Raw genomic sequence first — 26961 nt, 5'->3', positions numbered from 1 at the left:
TGGGTGCCGAGGTGGAGGGGGCGGGGAGACCCCGCGAGGAGGCGCGCGCAGGCGGGCCGGGGGCTGCTGGGAGGGCTGCGCGCGCTGAGCGACCGGTGGGCGCGGGCGGGGGCCCGGGGGCCCGGGGGCGCGAGCGCGCGTGCGCGTCGGAACCCGAGGCGCGGGAGGAGGCGGGAGCTCCGGAGGCTGCGGAGGGGGCGGGTCGCGTCAGGCGCCACGTCCGCAGCCAGAGGCCGCCGCCGCCGCCGCCGCCGCCTCGGACCGAGAGTCTTCCGACTTCGGAGAGCATCTGGATCGCGTCGCCGCCCCAGGCCGCGTCAGGGCCTCCGCTGCCCCGGCCGCTTCTGCTGTCCTCGGTGCTACCGCTCCCTCCGCCCGGCCGCAGCTCCCGGCCCCGACCCCGCGGTGAGTGAGTCTGTCCCGTGGCTGGGGGCGGGGGTGGGAGGGGGGACGCCGGCCAGAGTGGCAGCACTCCGGGCCCTTTCCGTTAGCTTCATCTGCAGCTCACCTGCACGACCCGGGGCCTGGCCGCTCCAGCCTGGCCCTTTGGGGGTGGCGGTGGGGGGACACTGATCGGGAGGGGGATGGGCGGGAGTCGTTGGAGGGGGGCGTACGGAGGTTTGGGGTTACCGCAGTGGGTCCACGAGTTCGCGGACGCGGTGTTCGCAGTTTAGAGGAGTCGCTCTGGAAGCCTGGGTCTGACCTCTTGCCTTGAGTGTCAGGCTGGTGCGGAGGAGGAGATGGGGCGTCCGAGGGGGACACTCAGCTTTCTTGCCCCACTCTACTTCTGACCTGTTGATAAACGGTCCGGGTGGGTTCAAGAACACCAGGCTTGGCTCCAAGCGGAGATTCCCGCTGCTCTTCCTAAATCGGGAACTCCACTCCCACGCCTGTTCTAAACCCGCAGGTGTGGGAATGAAGCGGGGCGCTGGCAGTGTCAGGGAGCGACTGGGGAGTCTTGGAACAGCCGCCAGTGCAGTCACTGCCGACCCCGACCCCAAAACCTAATCCTAAACCGAGCCTGCCATGCACATGCAGCATCTAGCCTAGCCCCGGAGCTTCCACTCCAGATCAAATTGGACGGTCTCTCTTAAACCCCTCTTACGCTGGAATTCCACAGGAGCTAGGGTGTGCTGGGTGGACAACGAAGGGGCGGAGGAAGGAGGTGTCCAAGTCAGCACCAGCCCTCTAGGGTCATTTTCTGCCTCTCCTGCCACGTCACTCCTCTGCTAAGGGAAAAAAAAAAACTTGCTTGTGCCTAAAGGCTAAAGGTGGATCAATGAGGGGGAGCTAGGGCTGCTGGGAAGAGTTAGAAACACCTAGACTAGGAAGCGAAATCTTACTTGTGTCTTTTGTATCTTGTGAACGCTGCTAATCCAAAAGGAAACATTGTGGCTATTTGTATCTGCTATTGGTTAGTGCTTAAAACTTCTAGTTGTTGCCGCTCAGGGGCTATCACATCACACCAACAGGTAAGTGTGTTTCCATTCTTGCTTTAGCAACGTTTAATAAACTCATACACATCTGCTTTCATTTTTCACCTTCATTTTTTTTGTCTTTGTTATAGCACTTATACCTGAAACTAAGTTCAATGAAAACATCATTCGAAAAGTTTTAAGTGATTTTAACATATAAATTCAAAAGTCAAGTGTTTGATATATAGTGCACACACACACATATATATTCACTTAAATTTAAATATATATTTAATATATATATGTATACATATGTATATACACACATACACACACATATATACATATATATGTATGCCAATATTCGGGGAAAATCTTGACTTTCCTGTTTCAGTCCTTGAGTCTTTGGCCTTTTCCTACATTCTGATGAAATTGTACCAGATTACATACAATTAAGAGTATGGTCTTTATGTTCATTCTTTGTCTCAACAAGATCTGGCACAAAGTAGGAATGCCAGCATCTACTGAACAAATGAAGTATATTTTAGTGAGAATGACAGGAACTGGTTCTCTGGCTTGGCAGAATATTTTAATCCTATTTCATGTTTCTTTTAAGAAAAATACTTAAATTTTTTATTTTGATACTCTCAATTATTTGCCACTTTGTGTGGGATTTTTTGTTTGTTTGTTTGTTTTGTTTTTTCGAGACAGGGTTTCTCTGTGTAGTCCTGGCTGTCCTGGAACTCACTCTGTAGACCAGGCTGGCCTCAAACTCAGAAATCCTCCTGCCTTTGCTTCCCAAGTGCTGGGATTAAAGGCGTGTACCACCACTGCCCAGCTGTGTGGGATTTTTAAACTTTCATTGATAAATTTTTCTTCGTTGCCAAACTCAGTGCTTTTCCTGTAGTCTATTTGCTGTGAATTTAGTTGGCAGGAGCCACCTTTTATACAAGCAGTGATCAGTATGGTTAGCTGCAGAAGCATAAAACCCAGCAAGGTAATGTCTTGCTATACATTGCTTGTTAGTATATGTGTAGTTTTGAAATTCCTCAGTTAGTTGGCAAAGAAATGAGGATGTGCCAGTTTCCACATAGCCCATGCAGAAGAATTCCCTTCCTCCTTCTTAGATAGATTCTCGTTCTAGAGCCTAGGCTGGTCTAGACCTCCTAAATTTTGCTGTAGCTTCCTGAGAGCTGAGATTATGGGTGTGAGCCACCATGCCTAGCTTAGTCTTTTTCTTATACAGAAAGCCTGTTACTTGTGTAACAAATGTTTAAAGTAACTTTGAAGGTCAAGTATTACACACTGTATTTTGTAGTTGAGCTTTTTACTGTTAACTTACTTGACTTTAGAGAGGTTATACCCCCCCCCCCGCCCCTGAGGCTTTTTTAAAAACATATTTTTAAATCTTGTTTTCTTTGTGACCCAAAATTAAATTTGTATATAAAATGTTACTGAAACCCACAAATGACATTTCTTCATCAGTGATTTTATTTTTCTTAAAAAACCCACACATATAACAGAAGGAAAAGTTTCCAACAGGTGCTTGGTTGCTTGTTTCTATTATTGGAGTAAATTACCCTCTAGAGAATTGTGGTATTGATATTTGCTCAATATATTCGCCAGCTGCTGTATTATTTTGTACTAGATAAGAATTATCCCTTCCCCATTATTTGCTATCATGTTATATAGTCTGTAGTAAAGAAGTCTTTTATTGTTGATATTATAATGGTTTATCCATGCCAGGACCAAAAGATTGAACTGATTATGTTTATAAAATAAATTAAGTCCTTTGCTTTAATCTAAAGGCTGTTGTCATCATTGCCTTCTTTAGGAAAGCTTTTTTTTTTTTTTTTTTTTTTTTTTAACTAGAAACTTGTATACATCACGAGCTCCTAAAAAAGCAGATAATATATTAATAATATATTTTGCTTCTTAAGGTATAATCAAAATAATTGCTTGAAAAGTGTATTCCCACTTAAATAAGTTTTAGGATAGAGTAGTACGTGTATTGTCTAAATGCATAACAAGATGCAGTTTAGCAGGGTTCACGTGTATGTTAAATCAATGACTCAGTGAGTTTAGAATAGATGGGTTGTACAGAAATTAGTAATTTTGGGGGCTAGAGAGATGGCTCAGTGGTTAAGAGAACTGGCTGCTCTTGTAGAGGACTGGGGATTCAACTCCCAGCACCCACACAGAGGCTCACAATCAACTGTGACTCCTAGGGAGTCGGATGTCCTTTTCTGGTCTTCATGGGCAGTGTATGCACACTGTGCATACACATAAATTTGTACACACAGGCCAAAACACGTATTTTTTCTTACCAAATGGTTAAATTTTATATATTATTTCCTTGTGAGATACAGTCTTGTTTTCTAACTCTGGTTGGCCTGGAGCTCAGCATGGAGCCAAGCTGACCTCAAACTCATAGCAGTCCTGCTTCAGTTTCCAGGGTGTTGGGATTATAGGATTGCGGGACACCCAGGTTCCTACTTGCAATCTTAGTTAAAACTTTAGTATTCAATCTTTTTGTTATAAAAATAATCAGATCACTTGATACTAATCTTTTATACTAATCTGCATTAAATTTGTAGGAAACTCTAGGAATCTTATACATTCTTTTCTTACTCTATGAATTTATACTAACTAGTCAATGAATACTGACTACTCATTTGAAGGTTTGTTTTTGCTAAATTCTCTTCTTCAGATGACTCTTAAATACACTCTAATGAAGGGTGTAAGTTCATTTTAGTCATTCATAAGCATGAGCACATCACCCATCCTCCCATAGATTAAATCATCACTTAAAGCCATTGTCTAAACCTCAACTTGTCTCAGTCTGTCTCAGCTTCTTAAGTACAATTGCCTAATGAATTTTTTCTGTGGATTCCCTGAAGGCATCAACTACAACTTCTGTGGATGTTTTGAAGGTGTCTAAAATACAGCTTGTTCAGAAGCCTCTTGATGAAATGTTTTTTTTTTTTAATGTATACCATCTTGATTATCATTTCTGTATACTTAGTTGCTCAGTCTAGAAATCTAACAAACTAGATTTTCTCCATAAACTTGTTTTACTACCCAAGTTGGCTTTATACAGAAATTCAAGTATTTGACTATATCAGACGTTAAGGACCTAAAGATGAAATAGTGAACAAACCCCAAATCCTTGTTCTCATAGAGCTTACTTATATTTTAATAGGGATACATATAAAGTAGATATTTAAGTGATAATAAAAGCTAAGAAGAAATCAGAGGAAAGTAAAAAGTGATAGGCAGAGTAGAGAGTGCTTATCTAGAGATCTTATAAGGACATACTTATACAAGGACCCCCTTAATCTCTCCTGATCCTGACAGCTTTTGTTTTTGTTTTCTTGAAGATAGCCATTTTGATTGGGGTGAGAGGGAATCTACGGTTTTGATAGCATTTCCTTGATGGTTAAGGATATTGAGCACTTTTTAATACATATTTGTAGTTCTTTTGGTAGCTGTTTAGTTCACTTGCCCATTTTATTGGTTATTTGTTCTTTTGGTGTTATATTTATATATAAATTGTCTGAATATTAGTCCTCTGATGTCTAGTTGGCAAAGGTTTTCTATAGGCTGTCTATTCACTCTTCTGGTGTTTCCTTAGATGGGATAAAGATTTTAGCTATTGGATTTTGTATTTTAAGGGAGGAGGGGTTTACTTTGGCTCAAGGATTTGTGGGAGTATAATCCTTCACAGCTAGGTAAGCATGACAGGATTGATGGTATTGGAAACTTGTAGGAGAGACTCCTTACCTAGTGATGGACAAGAAATCATAGCTAGTTTTTATATTTCTGTATAGATTATTATTGCTTCTATTGTTGACCATCAGCAATTGACCATGAGTTTCTGTGTATATAGGTAGGTATATGTATATAGATTTGTGTTGTATAGTGGGCTATAATGAACAGCTTACACACAACTGTCTCTCAGATTAACAGTCTGTTGGGGGAAGAAAGTGGCCATATATAGTTTTATTTTTTTCCACAGAAGGAACACACATATTTTCTCAGGATTTTCTACATGTTTTGCTTTAGAATCTGTTAAATAATAGTCTCATTTTAGGGTTAGGGCTGGAATATCTTAGTTTCTATTTTAAATCTCTTAAAGTTATTTTTCCTTTGTCATATATTTTATATCAGTTGGGATTCAAACTTAGGCTTTCTAAAGCTAGAGTCTTGAACACTATGAAATATAATTTATGTTCTTACCATGTTTATAGATATAAATAGAAATAAATGTAGCTTTCTAGTTTGAGAGTTTTCTAATTAAGTCAAGTTAGTCAAGAATTTTGGCTTACAACAAAGATCCAACTGATATTCTTTTGTTTTGTTTTGTTTTTCTTTTCTGTGCAAGATTATATATGTTTATTGTTACTTTTTTGTTTTTGTTTTTGTTTTTTTTTGAGACAGGGTTTCTTTGTATAGCCCAGGCTGTCCTGGATCTCACTCTGTAGACCAGGCTGGCCTCGAACTCAGAAATCTGCCTGCCCCTGCCTCCCAAGTGCTGGGATTAAAGGCATGCGCCACCACCGCCCGGCTATTGTTACTTTTTTTTTAATCATAGGAAATCACGTGCTAAATTCACAAGGCAGACCAAATTAGGTGCTGCTACTAAGTGTCTTGAGTCAGGACTTTTACCACAGCAACTAAAAGATAATTATCATTACATGATTTATGTTGTTGGATTTTAGGGCCCACTGAAGTCTGTTTTGGAATTTAGGTTGTAAAGTCAAGATGTAATACATAAAATTAAAATTACCTTTTAAAACTCTATTTTTTTATAGTCTACTCTGCCTCCTATACCCAACTCTCTATTTTTATTTTGTTTCTGGGCTTGGATTATTGAAATACAGTGTAACATGTCTTTCTGCAGAGGCTTGAGCTTTCCTACTCTTTGTTCTTTCCATGGTAGTCAGAATGATCTCCTCCTCCTCCTTCTCCTCCTCCTCCTTTTCCTTTTCCTCCTTCTCCTCCTCTTCTTTCTCTTCCTCCTCCTTCTCCTCCTCCTCCTCCTCCTCCTCCTCTTCCTGCTCCTCCTCCTCCTCCTTCTTGTTTTTAGGTAGGACATAGCTCTAGATAGCCTAGGATTGCCTTGAACTCCAAGTCTTCCAGCCTTAACTTCCTGAGTGCTAGGATTACAGGCCTGAGCCCCCCATACCTGTTCACCTGTTTTAATATTTAAAAATTGTAAACCAGAACACCTCATTATTCTGTTCAGTGTGTCTCATTGGTTCTCCAGCTCACTCTGCTAAAAGCCAGTTTCCACCATTGACTGACCACATTTTGTGATTCCATCTCTTATTGCCCTTTGATGTAGTCTCTTCATTCTTTATTAGCTCTTGTTCCTGGTCTTGCTGCTCCTGGTAAGCTTTCACCCCAGGGCCCTTTTCTTGCTGTTTGTTCTGACTGAGGACTCTTCATTTAAATATCTGATGTTTTACCTCTTGTGGGATGTACCCGAAAGGAAACCTTCACAGAATATCCATTTAAAACACCACATTTTTTCCCCATTTCTCCACATTGATAGCTTTTAGCACTGTTTGACATACACTATAGTGTTAATATATCATCCTCCCCAGCTAGTGTGACTATTGCCCTATGCAGGGATTCATTGCCCTTTGTACCTAGAACATTGTTTAGCTCAAGTTGGTACTTAATCACTACTTGTTAATTAGTGTGTTAAAGTTCATTGTAGATTTTCACAATGTCTTTTTAAATCCTTCATTTTATGTATGTATGTACATATTTGCATGTGTAAAATGGTCTTCTATGTGTGTGCATGTAGAGGCCAGGGATGAACATCTGTTGTGTTCTTCAGTCAATTCTCCATCTTACTGTTTTTGAGACATGGTCTCCCACTGAAGCTGGAGCTCACTAATTTAGTTAGAATGGCTGGCCAGCAAGCCTCATAGATCTTCAGCCTTCTCAACACTTCTGGGTTTGCAAGCATATACCCAGATTTTAAGTTTTTTTTAAGTGGGTATTGGTATTCAGAACTGAAGTTTTCAATGTTTGTGTGGTAAGCACTTGCCTGATTGAGCCATCTGCTCAGCCTTTTCACAATATCCTTTTAAATATCTGTTGTTTATGCATAGATATAATAACTTAGTCCTTAGAGACATAGGGCAAACACTTGGTTGACTGTAAGGCCTTAGAGACATAGGATAAATACTTATTTGACTGCTGGAATCACAATCCTAGTTTTCTGTCCAAGCAAGATATCATATAGTCAGTTTTAGGTCAATCTTGTCTTGCCTTTACTTAGTCATGTTTATTTAAATAAAAAAAAGCAAATATTTTCAGATCATAAATGAATTTGGAAAAGGAATTCTAACTATATTTTTTTCTTAGTAGAGTATTAGTTCTTAAATTTCTTTCATATCTTTATTTAGAATTAATCATAGTTTATATTATTTCACAGGTTTTTCAATTCTCTCACTATTTCTATATATAACTATAATAGAAACAAAACATTCAAGTCTTTTACTGATTCAGATTAGGTGTGCTATGTGTTCAGAGGGATCTTATTTTTCCATGCTTGTTATTATTGTCCAGCTCTCTGTTAGCAGTTTTCTGTTGAAGTGCCACAGTGAAAACAACAAAGGGAAACTTGTGTCAGCATTGCTGTTCTTCCTTAGTACTGCCAAGAAGATTTCTGTTGTCCCTTGGTGAAGTCTTTTGTAAACTCTATAGTCTGAAATAGGAGATAGGATGAGTTAGTCTCTGGTGGGTACTTAAAAATGTCCTTTATCTAAATAAAATTGCTTAAGTTGATTTAACACAGCATGCAAGAAGTGGTAGTCTTACTCTGAAATATGTTTTGTTTTATAGGTGATCATGAATCAGGCAGATAAAAATCAAGAAATTCCATCTTATCTTAGTGATGAACCCCCAGAAGGTAAGCATGTACCCAACACTAAGAATGGAAGGAATATGATGGTAAATTGAAGCTATGATCATTTTTAAAAGTTAAATGTAAGGAATTACAGCCTTTTTATAGTCAATGGACATGTTCCAAAGATAATTGAACCTTTAATAAGAAAATACAGACCTTGATGTATAGAGATATAGTTTCTATTACTTAAGGTTTATTTTCTTGTCACACTTTCATTTTAAGACCACTTCATAAGCAAAAACATCTTTTTATTTGCAAAAGTGTGGGAGGTACAGGATGGACTGTTTATTTTCGATGTCCTGCTTACAAACACACCTAGTTGAAGATTTGAGAATTAAAATATCCCTATCATTTATTATAGTATAATAGATACTGCTTTCTGTGTTCATATATGGTCTCGAGTTCTGCTTAATTTGTCTTTCTAAGTCATAACTATTTTAGCTTGAAAACTGCGACATGTTTCTAAAAGCCTCCTCTCCCCTGGTGTGCTAACTCTGTACAGAAATTGACTACAGTCTTATTTTACTTGTGGTTTTGGTATAGACTTTCTAAGCTTGATATAAATAACGACCTCCTTGGGGAACTGCACGGTGATTCCTGGGCTAGATGTCCTAACTGTAGGTATTGCACTTCTTCCCAGTTCTATTTTCTCTGTCTGAAAGTTTCTTCCCATATTATTAGTTACAAATCAAATTTCTGGGAAGGTATGAAAATAAATAAAAATCTTACAGGTAAGCCTGCCATGGACACATGCAATCCCAGCATTGTGACATAAAAGCCAGAGGATGCCAAGTTCACAGCTTGGCTACATAGTGAGGTCCCTCCCACCCCCACAACCCCCACAATGAATGGGAGAAAGTATCTAATTGGTTTCATTTAGTTTAGAGGTAGAATAACCTGGAAATTATTAGCTCAGCGTTTTTTAAAAGAACAATTTGTATAAGTTTATTCCAAGTATATGTAATTTACATATATATACATATATATATATATGTTTTCTGTTTCTGTGCCTTGATGTTTAAAAAACTGTTAACCATGTATAGTGGTACATGTCTTTAATCACAGCACTCAGGAAGCAGAGGCAAGCAGATCTCTGTGAGTTCGAGCCCAGCCTGGTGTATATAGTGATTTCTAGGACAGCCAGGGCTGAAAATCTGTCTTGAAAGTGAAAACCTGTCTTGAAAAAAATAAAAAAACAAAACAAAACAAAAAAGCCCAACTCTTTGTTTTCTTTGGAGATAGATATTTTTGTTATATATTTTATAATTTTATATGATTTTATAACTAATATATTACCTGTACCTTAAGTCTTCTATTTTTAGCCATTTAAAAATTTGAAATTTATTATGCTTAGTAGTTTTAATATTTGTTTTAAAAACAAATTTAGCAGTAAATATATCTTATATGTATAATATTTTGTTGGTTTTTAATATTTGTTTTTCATATTTAAATACAAGTATCATGGAATTTTAAAACAAAATCTGTTTTAGCTGATTTTCCTTCCCCCATGTCCCACTTCCTTTCTGGTCTCCTTTCTGTTTTCCAGGCCACATGTGTTCCTTTACCTTAGCATCTCTTTTTGCTTTTGCTTGATCTGTTTTAGATTTCTAGGTTTTATCTGTATTTCTTCCCACTTGTGTATACATGTATATTAAAGTTAGGATCCAAATATGAAAGAGAACATGCAATTACTTCTTTCTGAGTTTGCATCACCTCGCTTAATACCAAATCCATTCATTTTTTGCACATTTTGTAATTTCACTTTTCTCTACAGCTGAATACAATTCCACTGTATATATGTGCCACATTTTCAGTATCATCTCTTGATGGGCAGCCAGGCTGGTTCTGTTTCTTTGCTGTTGTAGATAGAGAAGCAATGAACATGAATGTGCAATTACCATGTTATGGTATGCTATCTTTGAGGATGTGCCCAGGAATGGCCATACAATAATTCTATTTCAGTTTTTTGAGAGATCTTCATACATAATGGCTGTACTGATTTGCATTTCTTCAAGCAGTGAACAGGGGTTCCTCTTTCCTCACCAACATTTGCTATTAGTTTTAAACTTTTGTTTGTTTAGAGACAATGGTATCTCTATGTCTGACTGGTCTGGAATTTGGTATGTTGATGGGGGAAATCAGAGAGAACTAAATTTTGATTGCAAATGCCATAATGATACTTTGTATATTAAGGTGGAAAATAAGTATACACAGATATGTCTGCCTGGTTCTGCTTCCTGAGTGTTGGGATTAAAGGCATGTGCCACTGCAGCTGACCTTATTCATTAGTTCTGATGCTAGCAATTCTTACTTGGGTGAGATGGTATCTCACATTAGTTTTAATTTGCATTTTTCCTGAGGGCTAAGGATACCAAACACTTTGGTTAATTCTTTGTCTGTGTGTAGTTTTTTTGTACTTTAAGAAAATTAAATCTGGATATTCATTCTCTGTTTGATGTACAGCTGGCAAAGATGTTCTTCTGTTCTGTGGGCTCTTTGCTCTTCTTATAGTTTCTTGTGCTGTGCAATAACCTTTTACTATCATGTAGTTCCAATTGTTAATTCTGAGTGCTATTTTGTGCCTGGTGTACTATTTGGAATAATCAGTAAGACTGCCCTAGTTAGAATGTAAAGCTTACAAGCAATGAAAAAAAAGTCTTAAGATGAATTTGTGCCTTGTGTCTTAGAAAAGCTCAATTTTAGAACTTTCAGATAAGAGATTTGTTACCAAGTTGATACTGTTTGTATATTTTTATAAATCTCATTACTGTTTAGAGAAAAGACAGGTACTTTTTTTTCTTTCTTTCTTTCTTTCTTTCTTTCTTTCTTTCTTTCTTTTTTTTCTTTTCTTTTTTTTTTTTGAGACAGGGCTTCTCTGTGTAGCCTTGGCTGCCCTGAACTCACTCTGTAGACCAGGCTGGCCTCAAACTCAGAAGTCCACCTGCCTCTGCCTCCCAAGTGCTGGGATTAAAGGTGTGCGCCACCACTGCCCGGCAATAGGTACATTCTTGCAGCAGCCTTTGCAATTGTTTTTTATGCTTTGCATCATCTAATTTCTGGAACTTTTGGTTATAGATTTGTGAGAGAATATAGTGAAAAGACAAAGCCATTTTAATATATTTTGAAGGAAATTTTTACCATGTGTCCCCTCTCCTCAAAGTCCTTAGAGATCCCTAAAGTACCTTCAGAACCACAGTATATGAAGATGATTATTTTGATAATTAATAACTGCAACCTGAATAAGAAATTGAAGGCTACATATGTTTGTATTTTTATTTTTCATACTTATTACGGTAAAATTTTATTAGCAAAACTACAAATCAGAGAGACATTTAAAATACATGTTTTAAAATAAATTATATAAAGTGGTTTAGTCTCTATAATATTGCTTTTTATTAAAAAAATTTCCTTTTATGGATAAGACTTAGCACTGAACCATACATGTGTGATATACTTCTGGGTAGACATGGATACATGTCTACTTACTCCACATAGGGAACTATTGTTATACTGGAGCCCAACTTGGTAAAGCAATAAGTTTAATTGGGTTTACTTACAGCAGTAGAAGTGATTCAAAGGCAGCTGCATCACTAAAGCCCACTCCTGTATGGGTGACAGCTCACAGAAGCTGGAAATGTGGAGTACATGCTACAGCCTGCAGGGAGCTCAACAGGGTAGAGAGTGTCTCTCCCAGGTAGCTCAGCTGGTCTCTTCTTCTTTCAGGTGCCTCAGCTTGTCTAAATGTCTTTCACTGGTCCTTAATATATACTTGGAAAAAGAGGAGCCTAGTGAATCTGGTCAGTTTCAGGAACTTCCTGAAGCTATTCCAAATTACTTTCTGAGCTTAAGGAGCTTCTATGTAGAATGGGACTTTTACCTTTCTTTTAATAAAATATTCTGTATCTTAACCAGCTTCCATTCAAAATGGAAGATTTTAATCTCAGAGGAAATTGCTACACAACACTATGTATGGTGGTGCATATCTATAATCTCAGTGTTTGTGAAGTAGAGGTAGGAAAATTGTCAGTTTGAGGAAAGCGTGGACTACATTAACAAGACCTTGCTTCGAAAGACTTAGTTGTGGACCAAGGTATAATATAAGACATCTGCAGCTTTACTCAGGCAAGAGCTCCCTACTTATTCAGTATAATGCAGCTTATCAGATTTAGCTGCTAGTTGTGAGGAAGGTTACTTAATGATTTGAATTGTTCTTAGAAAGACTTGACTTTGACTGTCATACCATTTTCTCTCATTAGGGTCAATGAAAGATCACCCGCAGCAGCAGCCAGGCATGTTGTCTCGTGTAACTGGAGGTATCTTCAGTGTTACAAAGGGAGCTGTTGGTGCCACTATTGGTGGTGTGGCTTGGATTGGTGGAAAGAGTCTGGAAGTGACCAAAACAGCTGTTACAACTGTGCCTTCCATGGGAATAGGGCTGGTGAAAGGAGGCGTGTCTGCTGTGGCTGGAGGTGTGACAGCTGTTGGGTCTGCTGTTGTAAACAAAGTGCCCTTATCAGGAAAAAAGAAAGACAAGTCTGACTGAGAGAGGAGTACACTTGCTCTCCACAGCATAAGATGCTAGGGGCATTGAACAGCTCAGTTACAGACTACAAACAAGTCAACTGCTAAACTGCTGTGTTGAAAGTATTGGTGACTGCCTGCATCTAAAACAAGAAGAGACCAGTGCTATCACAGTGTATGAAGGCTTCTCATCCTTAAGTTCAGCTTTTTATCTGGTAAAATGTTACACTTGCTCAGTTGTAACTGAAGATGTGGTATGTTTAAATATTTGCTCTAAGTCTTTCAGTTTGACTAAAAAATGTGAAAGTTCAACTTAGAAGATGATTTTACAGTTCCATGTGTACAGTGTGCCAGGTAACTCATATGACCCTTACACAGGGACTCGAACTACATAAACTGTACCTTTGATGTGCCTAATAGTTTCAGATGTCTTAGTTTTTTATAACTATAGTGGTTTAGGCCAAGAGGCATTCTTATTTAAGCTGGCAGAAAAGTAGCAGGAATTCAAAAGTTTAGAAGACAAATGGTTTTATGACACTGTTAATTATTTTTTTGTTTAGATAAACATTCTGTTTGTTTAATCATTGATGCCTTACAAAAGAAAACATCTTTTCTAATAATCTTAAATATGCGCAGTTCTTATAATTATCAGTGAGCTCTTTTAAAGGTCATAAAACTAGTTTCCCTCTTAAAAATCTCAGGAGTATTGAGGTAAAGGAGTTTCCTGGTGTCAGAGGGTAAGATAGTGCTTGTTAGCTGTTGTGAGAAGTTACCATGAAACATGCTTTAGTAGTTGGATTCATGGTCCCATCATTAATACACCCCACAGTATCTATGGAACATTTCTTAGCTCATCAAAAGCTCTGTGGGATGTTTCATATTGAGAAGGAATAAATATTAATTTTAAGTTCTTATAATTATCTGAAGAACCTAAGATAATCCTTCATGCTTATAATTTCTTTAGGATGTCTTAAATTATTAGTAGTAATTCCTTTAAAAATACAATAAAATCAATCATTAATATATGAGGATTGACTCTTCAAATGAATGAGATGGACTCCATACATTGGCTTTGAATAAAAAAAAATACATAAGTGTTTTCAATGATGTATTTAGGGTTTTTTTTTTTTCTTTTGAGATGGGGTCTTCTAAAGCCCAGGCTGGTCTTGAACTGAATATGTAGCTGAGGATATTCTTGAGCTTCAGATTCTCCTTTTACCTCCCAAGTGCTGGGATTACAGGCATGAGATACCATGCTTAGTTTATGTGATGTTGGGGATGGAACCCAGGGCTGCATGTATAGTAGGCAAGTACTGTATCAACTGAGCTGCATCCACAGTGAAATTTATTCATGGATTTAAAACATGTTCTCTTATAACCTTTTGAAGCAGCTGTAGACATATCATTTCTCAAGCCAGTTTCAGGTGGGGAGTTGAAGGTTTTTTTATATGGATGGTAAGTATGTTGTGTCTTATAGTGTGTTTAGCATAGCACATTCATTCTCACTCAAAAGTTAATTTCTTTTTGTCTTAATGCTTAGTTTCATGGAAATTTATAAGTGACATACATTTGGCATTTATCTTACAATCTAAGCCTGAAAAAAATTTTTCTTTATACCTAAAACTAGAAGTCTGTCTCCATTCTGCCCCTTCTAACTCCCTGGAGAGAGGAAGGGAGTGGTGCCTTGGCGTAAGTCAAAATGTAGTGCTCCTGAGAACAGGAGAAGATCACCTGAATATGTAGGTTCAAATGTTTGGAACTTTATGTTTATACAAAACTTAAAATCATTGAATTAAATTTAGAAGGAATTAAATGGTCATTTATTTTGTGCAATATCATTTAAAAGACATTTGTTGGTACATCTGGTGAAATGTCTTAACAAATAGTATTTTTAAAATTCCAAAGTTAATAGACCCATTCTCAGTGATCTAAATAATGGTATTGGAGAACTTGATTCCTGCTATTTAGAAGAATTTATTGATTCATTGCTGGTTTGTATTTCTAACTTAGAGGCTCTGCTAAGCTTTGTACTTGAATTAGTCTAAGTGTAGGCTTAGTATACTATATGCTTGCATATTTATTTTCAACTTTGCTTGTCTTTAAAATCACTTGAGGAAAAATGGCTAATTAATTTCTGCTACAGAAAAGCCAACTGGTAAATTTTCTCAACTGTCTTAAATGCTAAAGTACAATGTGGTTCAGAGGGGCTTTTACGATAGCAGACAACTGTACAAATATACAGGTAGCTATAGTTCTAACTGAAATGAACTTGCCATTTGATGATGTGTACAGCTATATACCCGAGTCTCTTCTAGTTTACGTAGACTAGCAATTTGACCTGTTAAACAGGACTAGTTTGCTTTGTTGTATACATCTGGAGGTATCTGTTATTCAGCTCCTTTTTTTTGAGTGGGTTTTGGCACAGTGAAGATAAATTTGTGTGACCCACTTGAATGACTGATCTAATAATGTTGACATGAAAATTGTATTTAGTGAAATGTCAGATGAAAATACCTGATTGAATAATGTGGGGATTTTTGTACTCAAGGGATGGGAAAGAACACCTGATTCTGATAATAAAGGACTATGATCTGCAAAGACGGAATGTTTCATAAAGATCTACAGAAATAAAGGGACTTTGTAAACAGGATCATCTTAAAAGTTAAGATTACACAGCAGTTCAGGAAGTGCTGTAGTCAAATTTTTTTGATGATACTTTATAAACATGATATGGATGGAGACATCACAGTAAAGTACAAACACAAACAACTAAAAGTCTGAAAATTCAGATGTCTAGGTTTCATCATCTCAGTTTGTTCAGTCTCTTTAACAACCTTTGTGGGTTATTCTTAGGCATACTAAAGTGTGAAAGCTGAAGAGCTAGACCTAGGGAACACTTATTTTGTTTGTAGTTAAGGAACCAACTTAAGATTGCTGCTGCAGGGATCCCATGGCCACTTCACACTGGAGTTTCTTTTTTGAGTTCTAGGAGTTAAACCTAACTTAGGTTCTAATGTCCTACATGCTTTGTTGACTGATCTGTGTCCCGAGTCCTCCCCTTCCATCCACATCAATCCATTCTACGTTGACTTCTCACTTCCCTACTCCACCAGTCACTCTTGATAAGTCAACCAGTGATGGCCTATTTCAAATTCATTAGTCACTTCCTTACATCTTAGTGGCCTCTCTGTGACAATTTCACCTACAGCCACGACTCTCAAGTGCCATCGCAGTGCAAGTGGTGCTGATGTTGATCTCCACTTCTGACTTCTCACAGCTTCATTCTTGGCTACTTGCCTGTTATGAACCACCTCACAGTTGACAGGTAACTGTAGAGGACCTTGTAGCCTGTAATGTTTTCCAGACCTGCTTTAAGAAAGTGAGCAAGTGCGTGTATTGCTAATAATGGCCAGGACAAAGGTCTAAAGGTTCACCTTCACACTTAGTGTGAAGTCGTGCTCCTTAGATGGACTAGTAATGCTTCTCATTTTGTGCTACACTGAATGAAGCATGTGTTCTTTTTCTTATACACACACATGTATATATTCAAGTACACAACTGTGATTGAATTCAAGGTGAAGCATGAACTTTGCCACTAGGCTACAGCTGCCAACATCTGGGCTTAACATTTTTCTTGACAGTCCTAAGTGCTTTGGGTAAGTGCCTTACTTTTGAGTTTTACTGTAGATGAGTAAATATTCTTAACTTCCTGGGCACTTGTTGCTATTCATTATCTCAACTAAGGAACTGAACAAATTTAGATAGTGAGGGATATTTGCATTGCCTAACAGAATGAAAAACTAAAGGCTGCATTTCTCATTTTATCTGAGAAGCTGCGCACACTAGCCAACTGCTGTGCATTACAAGCAATGAATATTACAGATGGTACAAACTATACACCTGAAAGTGAGCCAGCCTTTATCTGGGTAATGTTCACCTTAGAAATGGAAGTGGAAACACTGCAACTGAAAGTGGTATCACACGAAGTAGATTTTCAGACTTCCAAGTGCATGAATTAAGTTTGAAATTAATTTTCAGACCCCTCCCCTATAATCTGTTTGCATTCCTTCCTTTTGCTGTACAGGGAAAGGTGAAAATCTTTTCCTGAAATTGAACATAGTTCAGATCTTAATAAATCTGAACTCTGCTACGAACCTCATTTGTAAAATGAGGAATGGAATGAATGTGCACTTTTCTTAAGAGATTTCAAACGGACCATAGAAGTAGGCTCTTAATCCTTCTGGATGAGTAATACTCCTCAAAGATACTCATTCCAAACACAAGGTGAAGTTAGCTCTCTTTAACGGAATGTGTTGTTGGCCTGTTAATGACTCAAGGCTGAGGAGTTATACTTTGGTAGCAGCTCATGGAACAGAGGTGTTCCTGTACTCTGGTCAAGAGTGTGTACTGTCAACTTCTTCAAAATGATTCGTGTGAACTATCACACTCCTTCCACTTAATATATGATGTTTTGGAATAATAATTCCAAGATCAAACTTACTGGTTTTATTTAAACACAATTTATATTTTAAAATACAACAAATGAATCAGAAACCAACAATAATGAAGTAACTTGAACACAACTCAGAATCTCAATAGGTCCTGAGAATCATTCGTGCTGAATTGCTTAAGTCTTTGTGAATTGTCACTTAGCCCTGTCATTCTTCAACCTTTAATGATGCCACAGGGTTAAATAATGGCCTGCCTTGTTTGGCTTGCATTTTGCTAAAGTTAGCCTCAAACTCCTTTTTTGTTCCATTTAGACTCGCTAGATGTCCATCCTTTATTCTGTAGCCTAAAGAATTGAGCTTTCTTATCCTATATTGAATTATCTGTGGTGTCAATTCCAGAACCATTGGCGACTCTCTTATTTGAGCTATGGAGATGCCTTCTTTTAGCAGTGCCTGGATTCTCTCTTCTAGGACAGAAGCAGGATAATACAGAAGGGCGGGGCATTTCACAACTAATAGTCGTAGGTCATGATCTGTACACTGAAAAGTAGTTTTAGTGAAGGAAATACTGTTCTTGATACTTCCTGGCTGAAGTTGAAAAAGAAACCCTTTAAGTTTGGACAGAAGCTGAAGAATTTCGGAGTCTGTGAAGCCTTGTCCTTGAAGAAATTTCAGTATTTCATCTACAGTTGTAGGAGAATTTAGCACAATGAATGGATTTTGGCTTAATAATTTTAGTAGCCACACTTTAGCATTGGCCTCAGAGCCACCTAAGTTTAGGTAGCTCTCCTGGAGAACCCCTATCATTTGTTTATTGTTCTCTACAGGATTATGGAAAATGCTAGAGGCTGTTGTCAGAAACCTGCTAATCACCACATTCTTGAGCCCCAGCTCTTGAAAGAACTGAACATTTAGCTTCTGGTTCTCCTGGTCCTTGACAGTAAAGAAAGAGTCTGGAAACTGCTCTATTAACTGGATTAACTCTGCCTCATTTTTGCAGACCATCTGCCAGAGTTTCCTTTTGGTGTTAACAGCAGCAGGACTGCAGACAATCGCTTCCGGACAGCGTTCTAAAATACTGGCTAGCACAGTTTTGTTGGCACCTAGTTCTTTCAAAATATTTGCAATCTCTTCAACGTAGGTTTCTTCCTCCAGAAGCACCCATCCTTTCAGCCTGCGGATTTTCCTAATGTCAACTGAACATGCACAGAGCTTTTCCACTGTTCTCTTGTTTTCTTTATTTGACTGGCTGTCCGTTCTGTAGGTGACACATGCTGAAGAGGGTTTGATTTTCAGAGCTGGTTGTGGCTTTCCGAAAAGACACAGTCTGCAGAGTTGGTATCCTGTCAGCAACCTCCACGACATGCTGTGAGCTCTGGCTAATTTCCACATCTTAAGGATGAGAATGTCCACATCGTGCCTGCGTGAAAGATGAAGACTTATAAGGAGCACTGGCTTTTATAACACTTAGAAATTTGAGTTCTAAGCAGTAACTGGGAACAATTTAAGCTGGCAAGGAAAACTATTCCATTATAATACACCTTATCACAATTTAAGGCATCTCATCCTTTATAAAAACATTCTGTTTGAGCTCTGTATCCATCCTGTGAAGCAGGTGCTCCAATTACAGGTTGGAGGTCATGGGCTTCAAAGGTTCACAGGCCTCAAATGTTCTGACACAAATTCCCTTTTCTACAACTGTTATGTTTCTCTTTTTAGGTGGCATATTACACAGGTAATTGTTTTTTTAAGGTTTCACATTTTTCAAGTTGATGTTTGGCTCAGGTAGATGCTTAGGTAGGGAGAAGTCATCTTTCATTGTATTGTCAAGTATTTTTGCTGATAAGCTATAATCCAAACAGATCAGTTTGTTTTACTTGAAATGAGTTCATAAATGCATGCTTGCTTTATTAGAACTTTGACAAATACAACTTGTGTTTATAAATTCAGGATTAAAGTAAGTCTTAGGCAACATGAGAAGTGCTATGCGCCAGCCTTAGTGGAACCTCTGGAAGTCAGGTCCGCTGTGTGATGGTGATGGTGCTCTTTGACCTAGTGCTACTCCAGCTCATGAAGCAGCGTTGGTAAGTTAGCTGCCTTCAATTAAACACGGGGTAATCTCTGCAGTGCCTCTCCATCTACCCAAATGCCCCTCGCCATCTTCACCTACTAGGAGATGGCTACACTGTCTGAAGCCGTGCAGCCTCTGATGATATAAGGGGCTGCAATACTCTACTTCTGACTTGGGGTCCTGGCTGGGCGCATGCAATAAAGTAGCAAAATGGTCAATAAGAAAGCATGCAGATTTATTTCATACAAGCTGTCCACGTCATGGAAGCCCATACAAAGACAAGACGCCAAGCAGGATAGGTTACACTGAGGTGGACAAAGACAGTAAGATGCAAGGAAGCAACCCCACCATGGGAAGAACTTAAAAAAACGTAGTGTCTTAGTAAGGTTTGGTCTCAAGTTATCTTTAAGAAGGGTGTTACCCCTCTTACTGTCATGAGGTTTTCCCCATGTAACTTTCACCCACTCTCGAACAGAAGAGTCAGAAGGACCCAACATGTATTTTCAAGTGGTTTTAATTCAAAATAGTCTGTGTGCCCTGGTATTGTAAGTATCACCATGCCAACCCCTTCACCACTGTGTCCTGTCTCTGGTAACATGCACGCGCTCTAGGGTTTGATAGACCTTTAGTTCCTAGGACTGTTCTCGGAGTGTCAGCCCTGCACACACAGTGGATGTTCTTTACAGCTGCTTCCTGTATTCGTAGATTTGAAAGGGTAAGTGCAAAGACAGCCATTTCTGATCCTTGCTTTTGCCACACAGGCTGATGACTTTACAAACCTGTCCTCATCTGTGATTACTCTGAGGAGTGTTGATTTGTAGTGGTGGCTCACTGTTGGGCCTAGTGGACTCTAACACTACAGACTTAGGTTCTGTTTTACTCACAGTTTAGTTTTCTTCAGGTCATTCCTAATGCCATTAGGCAAGATAAAAATATATTTTAAAGCAACTTTTAAGAGAACTTTCAATTTTAACAGGAAAGTGGTGGTAAGTATGATGAGGCCTAGACAGATATGCGTTGGGACTCTACAGGTTCATGCCTCTCATTTAGACCACAGGCTGGGGAGGGGGTGAAGGTTCCTTAACTGTACTGCCTATGCCCAGCCCTGGCTTTAACTTATAGAAGGACCCTGAAGTTTGTTAGCTTTGGACAAAGCAAGTTTCCCATGAGGTTCAAACAGTACCTCAGCAAACATTAAAACCAGCACTGCTCTGTAAATGAGAACAGCATCCATACCTTACAGGGATGCTGCCAGAGTCAAATGCATACCATGTACTTGAAGACAGTTTGACACCTAGTTAAGTATTTACTAAATAGTAGTTATCACTGGGAGCTATCAGGAGCATTAGTGTCCACTAGGCCCAACAGTGAGCCACCACTACAAATCAACACTCCTCAGAGTAATCATAGATGAGGACAGGTTTGTAAAGTCTTGTAGTGATACAACTTTAAACTGAATTTTAATGTGACTTGGGGTGGGCTGAAGATTTGGAAAAGGAGTTCGGGTAAGATGTGGGGGATGCATATGACCACAGTATATTGTATGTACTATGAAATTCTCAAAGAATAAAATCACATTTAAAAAAGGCGTTGAAGAGATTGCTTGTCTTTTCATTGTGAGACACATAAAAGATGCCATCTGTGAAGAACAGTGCTTCCTTCGAGTCTGCAGGCATCTTAGCCTTGGCCACTGCAGTCTCCAGAAGAGATGGGTAATAAGCCTTTATTATTTATAATTAACCTTTCTCTTTTCTTGTACAGCCTGCATGCATTAAAGCAAAATGTTTTTTTTTTTCTGCTATCTCCAAATTCTAGGGTCTAAATAGAAGTATGACTTACAAAGGGCAAATGAGCATGTTTAAGTATGTCAGATTTTCAAAATAACTCCATAAAACTAAAACACACTGTAGAGTTGCTGAGTTCTGAGGTACATAAGCAGAAGAAAAAGTTATAACCCTACTGCTTATTAATAATTTAACACTTCATTGTTTTTGAGATAAGGTCTTGCTATTTAGCCCTGGATGGACTGATACTAGATATGTAGCCTAGGTTAGACTCAAACTCATGGCAATCATGCCCCAACTTCTTGAGTGCTGGAATTCCAGGCATGTGCCATGCTTGACAGCTATTCATATTTCATTCTGTTCTGTTTTGTACAATTCTCACTTGTAATTCTTTAAATGTACAGAGCAAACCTGCACATGGGAATTACATCTGGATCCTGTCTGTAAAGTGAAACTGAAAAAACTTAAACTCTAAGCTAAGTCCCAAACAGCCGAGGGTTCCTTGAGGACTGGGGCAGGTAACTGATGCCAGAGTAGCTCAGGCACCAGTTAAAATAGCTCAGTTTGAGGGTCTCATTTGCAAAATGACAGAAGATCAGAACCACATTTCTATGGCAAGGCATTCCCACTAGCAGGCACCTATCAAATGAGACAAAGGGAAAGGCAGGCCATAACTGACTTTCTGCTTTCTTAAAGGCAAACATAGTCATCAGAACAGTCAAGGCTGTCCACCTTGCTGTCTTTCTGCTGGGCAAACATTGTTAGCAGTAAAGGTGGAAAGCCTGACTAATAACTATACATTACAACTTCTTATGAAGTCTAACTGTGGCGTTAGAATGCTGGAGAAAGTAGAAGGAACGCCATTCAGGATGGGTGTGCTCTTATCTGCAGTTTTGCTACATGTTGTGCATCTGGCTGCCTGCATTTCATGTTTGCTCTTCAAAGTGAGTTTCTAGAATGTGAGAGAGAGGCCTAGAGAGCCTACACTTACAGCCAGGAAACTCCATCTCAGATGACTACCCCTAAAGAACATAAGCATATAAATGATTTTTCTGTTATTCTAAAGTGTGGAAAATAACTCACTGGAGAAGTGCTTTGTTACTGAGGCTGAGCTTTGGCTAATATGTTATTTTTGGCTTTATCTTCTCTTTGCCTTTTCGTCCTTGATATATCATAAAAATTAACATGTATAAACTCTTATATAAGGTAAACAACTTAGTTTTTCTAGAATTGGTGTTCTTTGGTTCATTTTTAGTAGCTATCACTTTTTTTGAGAGAGAGAGAGAGAGAGAGAGAGAGAGAGAGAGAGAGAGGAGAAGGAGGAGGAGGAAAAGGAGTAGGAGTAGGAAACAGAGATTGAGATCTTACATTATAGTTATTCCTTCTGTTTTGGCTCCCAAATGCTGGTGTCACAGGCATGAGTTAGAGTTGTTACTTTTTAACAAGTTATGGTAAGATGTTAATAAAGGCAAGGTTGTATTTGGACCATTTTCAAGTGTATAGTTCAGTGGCATAGGGTACTTTGACAACACTGTACAACTATAAACCACTACATCTAGGACTTCCTGTCAAACACAAATTCTGTGCTCATAAAACAGGGTGCAAAGCTCTCCACTCCTGCCATGGCTCCTGGAAAGCTCTATACTCTACTATCTCCGTGTGTCTTCTAGATATGTCATGTAAGTGAAACCATATAACACTTTTTGTTTTGTTTTGTTTTTGTTTTTTTCGAGACAGGGTTTCTCTGTATAGCCCTGGCTGTCCTGGAACTCACTCTGCAGACCAGGCTGGCCTCGAACTCAGAAATCTGCCTGCCTCTGTCTCCCAAGTGCTAAGATTAAAGGCATGTGCCACCACTGCCCGGCTCATATAACACATTTTTAAAATGCCTGGCTTATTTCATTTAGTGTAATACTTTCAAAGTCCATATTGTAGCAAGTGTCAGAAGAAGGCACATTTCAGGCACATTTATTCACAACAGACTTGCGTGCATGTGTGTGTGTGTGTTGAGGTGCACACCTGAGGTGGTCAGAGGACAACTCAACTCAGTAGGGCTGGTTTTCTCTTTGCACCTTTATGTAAATTCTGGATTGAACTCATGAGGCTGGCTCAGCAAGTACCCTGCTTGTTTAGACATCTTACCAGCCCCTGCCAATTTCTTAAAATAAGACAATATATCTGCTGCTTGATAGCATTTTCCTCAAACAGAATTGTTTCAAATGCAAAGCCAGGCCTCCTAGACCCACTGCTTTATCAACTAAGTTTATGTGACACTCCAAGTCCTAAGTTTATGTGACACACCAAGAATGGATTTCACCTCAAGTAACCACTTCCCATTCATCTGGGAAGCAAGTCCACATCTGCTAAAGTTTGATCTGGTGACCGAACGATGGAGTCAGATCGATGCTCTATTTCTAATCCTACTTCTGCCACATTCTGTATTTCTTTCCAAGATTCCCCTCAAAAACACCTGTGAGGACTGAAATCTGTTCCCTCCAACCCCCATAATGCTGACATCTTGGCCCTGCCCACACACGTTTTCAACAGCAGCTGGAGTAGTGAATCCTCCCCATAAGATTTTCAGTGAACTCTGCCCATATCCTGGGACTTTGTACGTCAACAAGGAAATGAAAGAAAAGCCATCAAGACAGGCAACAGGTAAAGGTGCTTGTCGCCAAGGCTGCTGCTCCTGACTTTAGTCCCAGAGATGAACGTGGTGGAATGAGAGTACTGACTTCAGCAAGTTGTCCTCTGACCTCCATTCATGCACCACTTTGGTACACACCTCCCCACCACCCCTAAATATCTTTTCACCTTATTAATAAGTTGGCCTTATTAAGAAAGGCCAACTCTCCCCACCCAACACATAATCTATGAAGAGCAATAAAGATAAACAATCAAAGGAGGTCACATTCACATGAGCCTTCGGTTGCATCCACCTTTCTTTTTCTGCATTTCTGATGCTCACTGCTCCTCCCCTCAGTCTCCTTCGTTCTACCCTCTTAGCTGATTCTTGCAGATCCTCCTTCCTCTTCTACTACACAGCTCTCAATAAAGGCAACTTCCCTGCTATCAGAGCTAATGAGTAGTTTCAATTCCTACTTTTCTGGGCTTTTGTAGCATCCAGCAGCATTCGACCATTTGTTTTTCAAAACAGTCTCTTCTCTGACTTCCAAACTGCTCCCCTGTTCTTGTTCTCCCCACAGCTCCCCTCTGGCCGCCCCTTATCTGTCTCCTCTACAGTCTCATCTTTAGGCTTGATAGCCTGAAATTCCAGCACTAGGAAGGCTGAGGCATAAGTTTTAGGCCAGCCTGGTCTACCTAGAGTTTTTCTAGGCCAGCCTGGACTGCAAAGGAACAACTTGTCTAAAAAAACAAAAACAAAAACAAAAACAAAAAACAAAAAACAAAAAACCTGAAATATATTACAATTAAAGAAACAGAGACCATGAATTTAAGAGAGAATAATGGTGTGTATGTGTGTACTTGGGAAGTGTAAATTATGTAATTATATTTTAATTAAAAGCATTAAAATGGACAGTTTTTTCTAGTGAAAAACAAATAAATGAACAAACAAACAAACATCCTTTCCTTCTTACCTTACAGTCTCCCCTAAGAGATTTTGTCCTTGTCCAGGGCTTCAGTCAGGCCACTCAGGACTTTTCTGTAGCTTCTAAAATGTGATTCTGTCACCTCTCTGCCATAGGCCTAACTGGCACTTTAGGACAGACATACAAAAATTTGTAGGAGAGACACTTTGAATTTTGCTGCCACCTGAATCCCCATCTTCCTTCCTCACAAACCACAGTCCCCCCTCTGTCCCGGGGGCTCTAACTGCCCCCACTACAGGCCCTCCAAAGACTGTACTTTTGTCAAACAACTCCCAGCAATAAGTGTCACTTTCTTAGGGAAATGCCTGTGATGTTTCAGAATAGATGAAGCCCCATATCCCTTTAAGGGCCTTTATGGCACCATGGGCTGCAATGCTCTACCTGGGATGGCTGTGACTGGTCAGGTTTCTGCTTCAATATCCCACACTACCCACTTTGCACCACCATGTTCTAGTGAATTGTCTCCCTGCCCTTCATGGGCTGGCATCACTGACTCTGGGAAAGAGAGGGGCAAGAATCTTCCAGTGTATTCTTTTGATACTTTATAGTAGTATTTATCAATTGTCCATTTATTCAACTGGTGGTTTTTGTTGTTTTCTAAGCTCAAGCTGCCATCAGGATGGTAGGCGCTAGTAATCCTGGTCAAACCCTTCATATTGATGTTGGGATCACAGACCATCTGAGAACTTGAGAGTTACAGACTTTACAAAACAATAAGGCCCACACCTTTCTCACTTCAGAAATGACTTTAGCAAGAACCCTGACCAGCCCATAGTGACTGTGTATGCAGGGAGAGAAGAGACTGAATACTGTTATTTCCTGTACAGAGCAAAGAATATGATGCACAAAGCAATAATATCAAATTAACAAATCAGGCTAGGCAACAATGCAGAGGGCAGAAGTGAGTTACTTTAGTGCAGCTATACTGCCTGGGGATTAATTTCCAATTAGCTGTGACTTTTTAGGAAGCAATATCACCTTTCTGTGCCGGCAGTGTGGGCATCAGGAACACGGGAACGCTACTCATCGGTGAAAGCTCATATTAAACGAGTTAATGGTAGTTCAGAGTATTAAAAAAACAAAACAAAACCCTCACATTTCCTCCTCTTCAAACCGCAATTCCCTTTAAAGATGAGGTTAGGATGCAGGTGTAGCTTGCCCAAGGCTGCCCACCTGAGAAGGGCAGTCCTCTTAGCCTTGTGTCCTAGGTACAATGATGCTCTTGGTAAAAAGGTCACATAGCCTACTCTCTTAAGCAATCCTGAGGTGCGAAATACATTTTTATAATTAAAACAGTCCTCTCAATAACACCAACTAAGTTCTGATCTGACAGTGTTAGCATTCTGTAGAAACTCCACCCCCACAGATAGCTGGCAGCATCCAGGTATGCTCCTCCCCATGGTTACCTGGCAACGGCCAGGTAGGCCTGGCCCTATAAGAGGGGCTGCTTGCCCTCTCCTCTCTCTCTCTTACTCCTGCTTCCCTCCCTTGCCTCTTCCCCCTTTGCTCCCTCTTCCCCCTCTTTCCTCGTGGTCATGGCCGGCCCCTACTTCTCTACTCTCTCCTTCTCTCTGCCTTTCTCTGCCTCTGCTACCCTCCTCAGGGGGAAGGGATGCCTTGGCATGGGCCCACCTTCCCCATACCTCGCCAGAACATATTCTTACAGCTTTCTCTTTTTATGATCACAACAGACAGTTTCAAGTGAATCCCCATTTGAAAGCAAAGAACTACAAAGTTGGTCAGAGGAAGGGCACAGCCAGGACCACTACTGTGGTCTCTTATAGTACAGCCTTCCTTTTTCGGTGCTCCGAGTTGGAGTGTCTATGGGGACGTTCTCGGTGGGCAGCTGCTAACCCTGACCCTAGTAGGCAAGCATGAGGCTCAGTCTGAACTGGAGGAACAGGGTGGCTCACCTTTGGGGAGCAGTGCGAGCAAAGCGGAGAGCCCCGTTGCGCTACGTTCCCACCCTGTTCCGCAGGCTTCTCCACTCAGGAAACAAATCCTAGGTAACTGGCAGGGCTTCGCCTTGGCTGGTAACCAATCAGAGCTCGGGAAACTGATGCGCAGGAAGTCACGCCCTCCTCCCCGAGCGTAGCCAATTAGAACACTGGATACAGGCTCCCGTGGGAATCAGGGAGCCACGCAACAGGGCCTATTGCCACCAGTGCCACCTGGTGCTTCTG

General features: G+C 39.8%; 2 protein-coding genes across 6 annotated transcripts; one reads left to right on the top strand and one right to left on the bottom strand.

Moving 5' to 3' along the window:
• Positions 1-80: 80 nt before the first annotated feature.
• On the top strand, positions 81-15459 carry Tmem263 (transmembrane protein 263). 2 transcript variants are annotated; one of them, XM_031349047.1, is made up of 3 exons: positions 81-405; positions 8277-8343; positions 12597-15459. In XM_031349047.1, exons 2-3 carry the CDS (start codon positions 8283-8285, stop codon positions 12881-12883), a joined length of 348 nt encoding a protein of 115 aa, XP_031204907.1. In that variant the 5' UTR covers positions 81-405; positions 8277-8282; the 3' UTR covers positions 12884-15459. The 2 variants fall into 2 exon arrangements, with proteins under 2 accessions (XP_031204907.1, XP_031204906.1); XM_031349046.1 differs by lacking the exon at positions 81-405 and adding an exon at positions 436-1472.
• Mterf2 (mitochondrial transcription termination factor 2) lies at positions 7910-26803 on the bottom strand. Of its 4 annotated transcripts, XM_031349043.1 has the most exons (3): positions 26692-26751; positions 24767-24885; positions 17345-18732 (listed from the first exon to the last, which is right to left on the bottom strand). In XM_031349043.1, exon 3 carries the CDS (start codon positions 18702-18704, stop codon positions 17520-17522), a length of 1185 nt encoding a protein of 394 aa, XP_031204903.1. In that variant the 5' UTR covers positions 18705-18732; positions 24767-24885; positions 26692-26751; the 3' UTR covers positions 17345-17519. The 4 variants fall into 4 exon arrangements, 3 of the variants coding, with proteins under 3 accessions (XP_031204903.1, XP_031204900.1, XP_031204901.1); XR_004112701.1 differs by lacking the exons at positions 17345-18732; positions 24767-24885 and adding an exon at positions 7910-8139 and having other exon boundaries at positions 26692-26803; XM_031349040.1 differs by lacking the exon at positions 24767-24885 and having other exon boundaries at positions 17349-18732; positions 26692-26780.
• Positions 26804-26961: the final 158 nt, after the last annotated feature.

The sequence above is a fragment of the Mastomys coucha genome, unplaced genomic scaffold, assembly GCF_008632895.1.
Source record: "Mastomys coucha isolate ucsf_1 unplaced genomic scaffold, UCSF_Mcou_1 pScaffold4, whole genome shotgun sequence".
In the NCBI taxonomy this organism is placed as follows: Eukaryota; Metazoa; Chordata; class Mammalia; order Rodentia; family Muridae; genus Mastomys; species Mastomys coucha.
Note: the sequence above shows the minus strand (reverse complement) of the source record. Positions and strands in the feature narration are given on the sequence as shown.

What these genes read in the sequence shown, in the direction of transcription:
- Mterf2 (XM_031349040.1), bottom strand. Translation starts at nt 18,704, where the DNA reads ATGTGGAAATTAGCCAGAGCTCACAGCATGTCGTGGAGGTTGCTGACA.
- Tmem263 (XM_031349047.1), top strand. Translation starts at nt 8,283, where the DNA reads ATGAATCAGGCAGATAAAAATCAAGAAATTCCATCTTATCTTAGTGAT. An exon ending in TAGTGATGAACCCCCAGAAG is followed by an intron (nt 8,344 to 12,596) that starts GTAAGCATGTAC and finishes TTCTCTCATTAG; the next exon opens with GGTCAATGAAAGATCACCCG.